The 13,032-nt window shown below is 35.6% G+C and overlaps 1 protein-coding gene across 1 annotated transcript in view; it reads right to left on the bottom strand.

The window, feature by feature from the left end:
- The window catches only part of LOC136029863 (B-cell receptor CD22-like), a 252,212-nt gene that overhangs the window by 51,075 nt on the left and 188,105 nt on the right, over positions 1–13,032 (bottom strand). Inside the window, exons 10-11 of the mRNA XM_065708320.1 lie at positions 7,368–7,649; positions 3,125–3,469 (exon numbers count right to left, since the gene is read on the bottom strand). Coding sequence (XP_065564392.1) covers positions 3,125–3,469; positions 7,368–7,649 — 627 coding nt within the window. The remainder of the gene's footprint in view (positions 1–3,124; positions 3,470–7,367; positions 7,650–13,032) is intronic.

The following is a 13,032-nucleotide window of genomic DNA, read 5'->3' as shown; positions in this document are numbered from 1 at the left end:
GGAAAAAAGGGAAAAAATTAAAAATTTATTTCATCATATACCAATTCGAAAACGAATGTATACCGGGATGACGACCGGGACACAGGGAATATAAATGACGACCGGGACGCAGGGACACAACTACAACGGTGACGCTGGGGGCACAGGGGGGACATAAATGACGACGGGGAACAGGCAATGTTCGATTAGCAATCACCATCAACAAAGCTCAAGGGGCAACAAAGCTCACCATCAAACAAAGAGGAACGGGACGCTCAAAGAGAAATTACAGACTGGAACACTGGGACACAAATGACGACCGGGATACTGGGAATATATATGACGACCGGGACAGAGGGAATGTTCAATTAGCAATCACCATCAACAAAGCTCAAGGGCAATCATTAGAATCATGAGGTATAGATCTGAATATGGATTGTTTTTCCCATGGACAATTATATGTTGCATGTTCAAGAGTCGGTAATCCTGACAAATGACGACCGGGACAGCGGGACACAAGGAATATAAATGACGCCCGGGACACTCAAAGAGAAATCACAGACTGGGACACCGGGACACAAATGACGACCGGGACACAGGGAATATAAATGACGACCGGGACACAGGGACATAACTACAAAGGGGACGCCGGGGTGCACAGGGGGATATATAAATGACGATGGCGACTCAGGGAATGGTCGATTAGCAATCACCATCAACAAAGCTCAAGGGCAATCATTAGAATCATGAGGTATAGATCTGAATACGGATTGTTTTCCCATGGACCATTATATGTTGCATGTTCAAGAGTCGGTAAACCTGACAATCTATTTATATGCACAGACAATGGGACAGCAAAGAATGTTGTATATTCGCAAGTTTTACGTAGTTAAAAACATATATATATATATATATATATATATATATATATATATATATATATATATATATATATATATATATATATATATATATATATATATATATATATATATATATATATATATATATATATATATATATCTATCTATATTCACAGGTGGGACATAGGGACACAACTACAATGGCGCGTAACTAATATGGCGCGTAACGACTTACGCGCGCGGGGGGGCTTGGGGGGGGACATAGGGACACAACTACAATGGCGCGTAACTAATATGGCGCGTAACGACTTACGCGCGCGGGGGGGCTTGGGGGGGGGGCGCCACCCCAACAGCTAGTCTATATATAAAAATAAATTGTCTGTGTGTGGGTCTGTCGGGTGACGTCATGTTTGTGTGTTGACTGACGTCATGTTTTCGACTGACGAAATTAAAGACCGGGACATCGGGACACAAATGACGACCGGGACACCGGCACATAGGGAATATAAATGACGACCGGGACACTCAAAGAGAAAGCGACCGGGACACAAGGAATGTTCGATTAGCAATCACCATCAACTAAGCACCGGGACACAATAGACGACCGGGACACAGGGAGTATAAATGACGACCAGGATATAGTAAAAAAAAACTAAAAAAACTAAAAAAAAGGTAAAAACTACAAAAAACTAAAAAGAAAAAAAAACTAAAAACTAATAAAAAAAAATAAAAAAGCTAAAAAAGAAAAAAAATAACAAAAGGCAAAAAAATGAAAAATAAAGGAGAAAAACAAAACTAAAAAAAAATAAAAAAATCACCATCAACAAAGCTCAAGGGCAATCATTAGAATCATGAGGTATAGATCTGAATGCGGATTGTTTTACCATGGACCATTATATGTTGCATGTTCAAGAGTCGGTAAACCTGACAATCTATTTATATGCACAGACAATGGGACAGCAGAGAATGTTGTATATTCGCGTAGTTAACGCGAATTAACGTAGTTTTACGTAGTTAAAAACATATATATATATATATATATATATATATATATATATATATATATATATATATATATATATATATATATATATATATATATATATATATATATATATATATATATATATATATATATATATATATATATATATATATATATATATATTCACAGGTGGGACATAGGGACACAACTACAATAGCGCGTAACTCATATGGCACATAACGACTTACGCGCGCGGGGGGGCCTGGGGGGGGCGCGAAGCGCCCCCACCAACTAGGTGTTGGGGTGGCGCGAAGCGCCACCCTAACAGCTAGTATATATATATATATATATATATATATATATATATATATATATATATATATATATATATATATATATATATATATATATATATATATATATATATATATATATATATATATATATATATGTATATATATTATATCTTATATATATATATATAAATAAGTTGTCTGTGTGTGTGTGTGTGTCGAGTGACGTCATGTTTTCGACTGACGAAATTACAGACCGGGACATCGGGACACAAATGACGATCGGGACACCGGGACATCTATCTATTATATATATACTAGCTGTTGGGGTGGCGCTTCGCGCCACCCCAACACCTAGTTGGTGCGGCGCTTCGCGCCCCCCCAAGCCCCCCCGCGCGCGTAAGTCGTTACGCGCCATATTAGTTACGCGCCATTGTAGTTGTGTCCTTGTGTCCCACCTGTGAATAGAGATAGATATATATATATATATATATATATATATATATATATATATATATATATATATATATATATATATATATATATATATATATATATATATATATATATATATATATATATATATATATATATATATATATATATATATATATATATATATATATATATAGCTGTTGGGGTGGCGCTTCGCGCCACCCCAAAAAAACTTTAAAGTTTTTAAAGAGTTAAATTGCGAAGAATTAGAATAGAAGGTGAACAAATTGCCAATAAAATACACAAATTAGAATAAACATGCAAAACGCTGAATACTCAGACCTTTTTTCCTAAGGAGTAGTTGATGTGTAAATTTTGGAACTAAAAACATTATATTGACCTGCAATATATCTTTCATCTCTCCCTCCTTTGACTCTTTAATCACTTGTCTCTCTTTTTCTTTCTTTGGCTCCCCTTCCTCTCTCTACCCCACTTAAAAAGAAAATAAATGTGTTTGCATAATAAATCAGAAAGAAAAAGTTAAGTGTTCCTTTTAACTATGTATTTACCTTGCTTGATATGTGCAACGCCTTCCTCATTAATAAATATGTCAATACTTCTACTCATTCCGAATTGGTTGACTCCAAATAATCTACTCACAACTGTCTTTTTTCCTAGACTCACCACTGTGCTCAATTGCAAATCCTGACTCATAAATCCATTTGGTTCTTTTACAATAAAGGTGAATTTGGGTATTGAAGATGTAATATTGAACAATATGTCACTCGTTTCAATGTCTTGCACTTCCAATAGGTAATAGTCCGGTTCGTGTTGAAGAGGAGGTAGACAAGTCAGGCCATAAACTGCAGAATGCGGCTGAGCTAATGTACAGTTCTCTGGCCTTTGAGGTGGACCTAAAAAAAAAAGTAAGCGACGCATATTGGTTTGGATTATCAGCCCCTTCGAATTTAGCATTTGACAACACTATGTAATTACGATTAGACAAATGTTAACCTGTATCTCCCAGTGTAAAAGAATAAGTATTAGCTCGTCATTCTTAAATTACCCTGCTTATAGCATAATTAATAGATAACTTCGAAGACCACACTGCCTTTCCGTGACAAAATATAACAGTCCAAAATAGGGATGAAAACTTTTAATCGACAGTTCAGTTCAGTTCAGTTCAGTTCAATTATTAACATCAAAATAAATGAACAATAATAACTTTCTACCCCTACAAGGCTCAATGGCCCGTTACATACTGGTTAAAACAAAAATAAATACCAAATAAAGAGTCTCTTCTTAAAAAAAAACAAGAAATCAAATTAGATAATTTTGTGTTATTTTTACTTACCACTTCGTCCTCGAAATTCAAATCCAAGTCCACATTATTTCTTGACCTTTCAACTACGTTGAACAAAATGGATATCTCAAAATTTTGATTGGAAATGTTTGGTGATATGATGGGTGTGGGGGGCATTTACCCTCTGACCACTTTGGACTAACACTAGTCCTCTCAATTTTCAATTGAATAGGTCCTCTTTGAACTTTCTATGACAATGCTTTCTATAAAAATCTTATATGTCCCAAGGGCACAACTAAAGACCCTTGAACTGAGGACTCTTGAGGGCCGTTGTAATCTTTAAAGACATAATATCCGGACCTTTCAACTACGTTACATAAAATGGTTATATTAAAACTTTGATCAGAAATGTTCGAGGAATTGATGGCCATGTGGGAGGGGGCATTTGCCCTTTAATTACTTTTGACTATTGGAAAGGGCACTAACCATCTCAATTCCCAACTGAATGAGCCCATTTTGAAGTTTCTACGACAGCACTTAGTACAAAAACCTTAAATGCCCCAAGGGGATAACTTACACCCTTTGCCCTGAGTGCTGTTGGGGATTGTCATCCTCAAAGACATAGTTTTCGAGCCTTTCAACTACGTTGAACCAAATGCCTATCCCAAAATTTTGAAAATAACCAAAGATAAATTAGAACACAATACACATAAAGAGAATAAGGAGAGAGAAAGGCAAAAGAGAAATAGAAAGAGAGAGAAAAAGAGCAAGAAAATAGACAGAGAGAGAAAGCAAGAGAAAGAGAAAGAGAAAAGAGGCCTCGCAGGTTGGGATCCCAGGTTTGGTTTTGGACTTCATAAGCTAACTTCTTCGTTGGAAAATGCAAGACATTTCAATTTAGATTCTGTTCTTTCTTTTTCTTTTCTAAAAATTTTTATGCCATGAGTCTGCTCGGTGTTCGTTGCAGCATATTTATTTTTGTACCTCCGAAAATATATCAGGCACCTTCAGATTATCTTATATTACTTATTCGTCTTTAACATCGGATAGTGTAACGTTTTGACACAGCGCCACCGATAGATTAAATACGGACACAAAGGACTGCATCTATTCCTTGAAATATGCTGTATTTCATAATCAGTAATGAACCTTATATGAGGCTGCCTCTATGTTCATGTGCTTAGGAAAATTTGTGGCTAGAAACACCGTTGACACCATTGTATGTCCACAGCAGTGACATAGTTTGTTAAAATTCTAGGGGGCAAAATTTGAGCCAAGTTTCCCAAACCAGGTGAAAATGCCAGTACTGAAAGATGAGCCATATAGTGCCATAAAGGCAAAAAGTTACGCAGATTCTGGAATTGCGCAAGTTTATTTTAGTTTTTACAAGATTTTTTAAGAAACCAAATTTCATCCGGGAAGGGGGGGGGGGCAAATTGGGTCTAGAGGGGGTAAAAATGGAGTCCAAAGGGGGGAGGCTGACCACCTGCAAAATAGCAAATTATAACCCTGCTTCACAGGCTTTTTTCTGTACAATACAAATCCTAAAGCAAATTAAAAATGAAAGTGTCTTAAGTTTCTAGCTATTTCCCAAATGTCCCCATCTATGTCTAATTTGCCATTAAAATTACCTAGCCCTTTATTTATAAAACTGTGAAAGCCTTTAGGGTTCAATACGTTTGTTATGCTTACAGCAGTTATTTATAAATCCTTTCTCATAAATATAACGACTAAATTGGAAATAAATTTAAATTGAGTTATATTGAAAATTTGTGAATTACATGAGCAATATATAGTGGGAGGAGGACACATAGTGGGAGGAGGAGCTGGATAGAGGGGGAACTGCATCGTGTTTCTGATTTTGTCTTATCAACAAATCTCCTTCTCTACCAGCAGTATATATTATTTCTTTATCTGAATTTTGTATAAGTTCTTTTTATGCCTGTGTTAGCACAGCAGATAAATACTTTGCTTCGAAATAGAAGGTCAAGGGCACAATTTCAGCTACCGCAAGTTTGAGTAAATCGTTATTGGTTTGACCCAACAACTTCACCTGAAAAAAGATCACTGAAATAAAAAAAAAACTGGATGGAGGAACTGAAATAACTGACCCTTTTTTTTAAATTAACCACTGAACCCCTCATACGCAACCATGGCTCTGGAAGATTTTTATCCTTTTTTAAGTTATGCTTTTTAGTGTCAAAGTGATTACAACTATATTGATTCGAAGCAGTTCTAATCTACTATCGAAATAACAATGTTTATTCTAGTACCTTCATAGAACACGTGGAAAACACAAGGCGTCAACTGTCGTCCTATCTCGTTGGTTGCCAAAGAGAGAAAAGTCTCGGTGTATCCAAAATTGATTGGATTTATCACAACTGTACTGGTGTCACCAAGCTGCTGCGATTTCTCAAGTACTTTACCGGTTTTTCATATTTAGCTACTGGCTGATAAAATCCTCGTTTTTTCTCTTTTCTTTTTTTATTCCCTTTCTTTGTTTTCATACGTACAACTATATTAATTCTAAGTAGTTCCAATCTACTATCGAAATAACAATGTTTATTCTAGTACCTTCATAGAACACGTGGAAAACACAAGGCGTCAACTGTCGTCCTATCTCGTTGGTTGCCAAAGAGAGAAAAGTCTCGGTGTATCCAAAATTGATTGGATTTATCACAACTGTACTGGTGTCACCAAGCTGCTGCGATTTCTCAAGTACTTTACCGGTTTTTCATATTTAGCTACTGGCTGATAAAATCCTCGTTTTTTCACCTATTTGTTTTTTCTCTTTTCTTTTTTTATTCCCTTTCTTTGTTTTCATACGTACAACTATATTAATTCTAAGTAGTTCCAATCTACTATCGAAATAACAATGTTTATTCTAGTACCTTCATAGAACACGTGGAAAACACAAGGCGTCAACTGTCGTCCTATCTCGTTGGTTGCCAAAGAGAGAAAAGTCTCGGTGTATCCAAAATTGATTGGATTTATCACAACTGTACTGGTGTCACCAAACTGCTGCGATTTCTCAAGTACTTTACCGGTTTTTCATATTTAGCTACTGGCTGATAAAATCCTCGTTTTTTCTCTTTTCTTTTTTTATTCCCTTTCTTTGTTTTCATACGTACAACTATATTAATTCTAAGTAGTTCCAATCTACTATCGAAATAACAATTTTTATTCTAGTACCTTCATAGAACACGTGGAAAACACAAGGCGTCAACTGTCGTCCTATCTCGTTGGTTGCCAAAGAGAGAAAAGTCTCGGTGTATCCAAAATTGATTGGATTTATCACAACTGTACTGGTGTCACCAAGCTGCTGCGATTTCTCAAGTACTTTACCGGTTTTTCATATTTAGCTACTGGCTGATAAAATCCTCGTTTTTTCACCTATTTGTTTTTTCTCTTTTCATTTTTTATTCCCTTTCTTTGTTTTCATACGTACAACTATATTAATTCTAAGTAGTTCCAATCTACTATCGAAATAATAATGTTTATTCTAGTACCTTCATAGAACACGTGGAAAACACAAGGCGTCAACTGTCGTCCTATCTCGTTGGTTGCCAAAGAGAGAAAAGTCTCGGTGTATCCAAAATTGATTGGATTTATCACAACTGTACTGGTGTCACCAAGCTGCTGTGATTTCTCAAGTACTTTACCAGTTGAATTTTTGATCCAAGTAAAACTCATCGCTTCTGGGTATGCCTCTACTTCTGATCGGATTGATATTGGCGATGGGGATATAATTTTCAGTATCTTCGGGGCAGTGAATGAGCAATAAGGTTTGTCTGAAAAAAATCAAAATTTTGAACATTGATTACTTTCAAAACCTTTGATTTAATTATAATAATATTTATTCATTAGCTATTAACATACTATGAGCAGAACGTAACTAACAACACTTTACATCCCACTTTACCTCTCCACTCCCTATTTAGAATCAAGTCAAAACTCCATGGGAGACATTTCAATTATAAAGGTCATGTATTATTCCAAATTGCCTCCAGGAGAAGCCAGGATTTGTGCATTCAAAGGGGAAAAGAAGCAAAACTTGACACTTGAACCAGGAGAAGGCAAGAAGAATTCTTGCTTCCGAGAACACATGTCTCAGAAGAATTCCTAACATCCTGTGGCAGCAGAGAATAACCAACCAATCCGTCGGCGACAAGGCGGGTCAGCCTCTTGTGACAGTTGTAACAAGAAGTCACAAATGGAGATACCTAGGCCACGTACTGTGAATCAAAAATCCTGGGCTACAAAATGTAACACATTACTGGCAACCATTGGGCTTATGCTGCAGAGGCAGGCTTAAAAATGCCGCTCGCCGAATGGACCAGGCAGATATGGGAAACCTGAACGACTCCAAACTCAACGAGAGGATTTATTGGCAGTGGCAGACCCAGAGGAAGATTGACGGCTCCCTTTTGATGGCCTGGGTGCCTCTGGAATCACACTTCGATCTAAGGTCTAAGGCAAGAAAGTTTTCAGTAAAACTTAAAAACTCGGACTTGGTTTAGAAAGGGATTAGAGGACCATGGAAGTTCAAAATTTTTGAATTTGTAGTAAAAAAAATGTTTTTTTGTGGGATAAAATCAAAACTTTTAATCTATTTTCAAAAACCTTGTCTCGCTAAAGCAGCAAACTCGCTGCTTTAAGAAAAACTAATTATGTGAACAGAAAAAATGAATAGTAAGTTTTGTTTTGGTACTTGCAATGGCTAGACTAGATCTAATTCTATGTAATTAAAGCAATGAACGCTTAACAATGGAGTCCATATTTTCACAAAGGTTAAAGGTTATAACTGCCTGTTTACTCTGTCATTTATATTGAATTCTACCCACTTTCTGTGCATTCATAATTGATAGTAAGAAGACAAAAAATTTCGAAATTGCACTGTTGTCTAGAACCTATGGGAAGGTAACTTTGTTGCATATACTCTCAAAAACAAAGCAAGCATATATATATATATATATATATATATATATATATATATATATATATATATATATATATATATATATATATATATATATATATGTATATATATATATATATATATATATATATATATATATATATTTAGATATATATATATATACATATATATATACATACATATATATATATATATATATATATATATATATATATATATATATATATATATATATATATGTATAGATATATATATAAATATATATATATTATATATATGCATTCAGAGTCGAAATATTTAACATCAAAGTACATTTTTCACCATTTGGGAAGGTTGCAGCTGAGTCTTTGGATACTGTTAAATGCTCAATGGCGGTCTATATATCAATATTGATTTGGTCTTTGAACTGTGAGGACATAAACTGGATTTAACTCCGAATCTAATAGGATTGCGGAACTAGTGACATTGAGTACAGTAAGAGATTAAGAAATATTATTATCTTTGAGCATTCTAAGAGTTTAGACGTAAAGCGGTATAATAAGACATTAATGAAACCCTAATTGGCAAGCAGAAGAGGGGCAGTTCCCCCTTCGCAAGCGTCAACACTGGTCACCACACAATATTTATTTCCATTTGTGAAAATCGTCAATTTTCGTCGAGTTATTTGAACAAACTTTGGCTTTAATTCAGTGGCATTGGACTATAATTATAAAGGTGTACCGTGTCCCGCAATTCCCGTTCCACTGGGCCACCTTTCCAACGGTGATTGCCACTTATATCGAGGGCCTGCCTATATTCAAGAAAAGTACTTGTTACTTTGTGTACGGAAGAGAATAATGAAAGACCAATACTGTTCATTCTTCGCGGATTATAGCTTAAATTTTACAATGTCAGTAGTCACCCAGTCGTCCTTTGAGCAATTTGAGAAGCTTATCAATGAGAAGTTGGACAAAATCCTAACAGCACAAGCTCAAGTTTCTACAAAGCTTGACTCAATTTTGGCAGAATTTAAATTCCAGAGGATGAGGCTGTGTCGCGAGACCATAAAATTTCTGAGCTTGAATTAGCCTTAGATGACCAAAAGACCCAATCAGATTCTTTGGAAAAGCGGCTGCTAGCTTTTGAAGTAAAAGAAAGAAAGCTTAATCTACTCATTCACGGGCTTCCCGAAAAGATTGAAGTTTCAGTAACAAACTTTATTAGAAACAAACTTGAAGTCACAGAACCTATCAATCTGATGAAGTGCTATCGCATCACTCCTCGGTCGTCAAATGTTACTGATTCACGTCAACGTGGTAATAAGTCTAAACAGCAAACGAAGCCTGTTTTGATCAGGGTGGGCTGTGAGATAGAACTGCAGTTGATTATGTCGAAAGTTGGCAAGCTCTAATCTAGCGGCATCAAACAGTTCGTGGTAATGAACTGTAGCAAGGAGTGACCCGGCTCAATAGTAAACGAAACTCTAAAAAACGGAATTTTTATACTAAAAGATACATCAAAAGAATCGGATTTTTATGCTGATTCTAAATATTATGAAAAGAGAAATCACCAATGCAACAGCACAAACACATAAAAAAAGGAGACAGAAGGAGAAAAGGAAGACTGTTTTCCTAATTTAGTGATTAATATAGACCAGCACTTGAATGAGGCCTTAACCCTACTCATCCATACAATCACATAGGTCAAACAGCATAGCCATACACAATCAACCATAAAGAATAATTCATGGACAGGCAGTCATGTCTTCAATAAGTATAAGTCGTCATTTACCAAACAATTGAAACAATAAAGACAAATAATTCAGAGGCAACAACCCAACACAAGGGCTCATCAGGAGAATACACTTGCCTATAGGGTTTTGGGACTTTAAATTCTCTACCCAGTCGAGTTTTGTGCCTACCACAGAATATCCATGGCATCCCCGTGTCAGGTATCACCACCAAAATACATGCCTATGAAAAAAAAACCCAGCAAATGTAGAACAACCAAGTAACACCAAAATAAGCTTATCCTGTTAATATATTCCTCTTTTTTTCTGCTAGAATTTTCATGCTGATTCTAAATATATAAGTTTCATTAAATTTGTCTTTGTCAACAAAAGTTACGAGCCTGAGAAAATTTGACTTATTTTGGAAAATAGGGGGAAACACCGACTAGAAGTCATTGAATCTTAACGAAAATCACATCATCGCATTCAGCGTATCAGACGTATCTGTTGTAAAAGTTTCAAGCTCATATCTACAAAAACGTGGAACTTCGTATTTTTTGTCAGAAGACTGATCACGGGTGCGTGTTTATTTGTTGTTGTTTTTTGTTTGTTTTTTTCCCAGGGGTCATCTTATCGACCGAGTGGTCCTAAAATGCGGGCTCATTCTAATGGAAATGAAAAGTTCTAGTGTCCTTTTTAAGTTACCAAAAAATTGGAGGGCACCTAGGCCCCCTTCCAAGCTCATTTTTCCCAAAGTCAACGGATCAAAATTTTGAGATAGCCATTTTGTTGAGCATAGTCGAAAATCATAGTAACTAGTCTTTGGGATGACTTACTCCCCCAAAGTCCCCGGGGGAGGGGCTACAAGTTACAAACTCTGACCAGTGTTTATATAAAGTAATGGTTATTGGGAAGTGTACAGACGTTTTTCAGAGGGATAATTTTGGTTTGGGGGGTTGAGGAGAGGGGGCTATGTGGTAGGTTCTTTCCTTGGAGGAATATGTCATGGGGGAAGAGAAATTCAATGAAGGGGGAGCAGGATTTTCTAGCATTATTATAAAAAAACAATGAAAAAATAAATATGAAAGTTTTTTCAACTGAAAGTAAGGAGCAGCATTAAAATTTAAAATGAACAGAGATTATTACGCATATGAGGGATTCCTCTCCTCCTAAATACCTCGCTCTTTATGCTAAAGTATTTTTAGTAATTTCAACTATTTATTCTACGGCCTTTCTGATTCAGGGGTCATTCTTAAAGAGTTTGGACAAATTTATGCTTTAGTGTAAAGAGTGAGGTATTAACGAGGGGACAAAACCCCTCATATACATAATAAAAATATAAGAATATAAAATTTCTTTACATGCATTTTTTACTAATAAAAACGTTCGTTAGAAATTAAAAGTTCTAGTTGCCTTTTCAAGTAACCGAAAAATTGGAGGGCAACTAGGCCTCCTCCCCCATCCCTTTTTTCTCAAAATCGTCTGATCAAAACTAAGAGAAAGGCATTTAGCCAAAAAAAATGAATTATTATACAAATTTCATTTTAATAATCTATGTGCGGAGAGCCAAATCAAACATGCATTGATTAAAAAACGTTCAGAAATTAAATAAAAAAATAGCTTTTTTAACTGAAAGTAATGAGCAACATTAAAACTTAAAATGAACAGAAATTACTCCTTGTATGAAAGGGGCTCTTCCCTTCTCAACACCCCGCTCTTTGCGCCAAAGTTTTTTACTGTTTAACAAAGTAGATTTGAGAGAAAGAGTCAAACTTTAGCATAAAGAGCGGGGCATTGAGAAGGGAACAGCCCCTTTCATATACGAAGTAATTTCTGTTCGTTTTAAGTTTTAATGTCGCTCCTTACTTTCAGTTAAAAAACTATAATTTTTTTATTTAATTGTTATACGTACGGATCTGCCACCCGTATTGAATTCTCGAAGAAGTGAATTGCTTGGGGTGGCGAAAGAAATGAAATCAAAAGGTGAAATCTTATCTTCCAGAGTGCGCCACAAAGGGACTGATGTTTGGCTTGAAACAATAGTTTCTACTGCATCTTCTTGGTCTCGTGTTTACTTAGCGTCTCTTTGTTTTAGTATCTTCAGTTAATTGCATTGGACAACTAAAGTTTATGGTTTGTCTTCGCGAATTTTTATTTCGTTTTCCATGTGCCCTATTCCGCTGTTTCTCTTTTTGTTTCAGTGTACTTTCTTTTTCCGTTTTCTTTTTTATCTATCTTTAAAAATTCAAAGTTCTTGTTCTGCTGCTTCTCCTTTTACAGCACTATTGTTTGGTATTGAGCCTTTGATCTTTTCGAATTTATATCCATCATCAGAGGACCCGGTATGTTGCACGCTTTTCACTATGTATCTTGCATTTGGATACTATTTGGCAAGTAATTTCAAAGCAAATTGTTTTGTTAAGTAATTTTTTTTATGTGTCTGATAGACTAAAACAGTTTGAGAGATACTCTACTGAGTTGAGTAAAATATTAAATTCAATAAATATAGGTGATGATCTAGCCCAAG

The sequence above is a fragment of the Artemia franciscana genome, chromosome 8 (genome assembly GCF_032884065.1).
Source record: "Artemia franciscana chromosome 8, ASM3288406v1, whole genome shotgun sequence".
Classification (NCBI taxonomy): domain Eukaryota; kingdom Metazoa; phylum Arthropoda; class Branchiopoda; order Anostraca; family Artemiidae; genus Artemia; species Artemia franciscana.
This window is presented reverse-complemented; position numbering and strand designations above follow the sequence as displayed.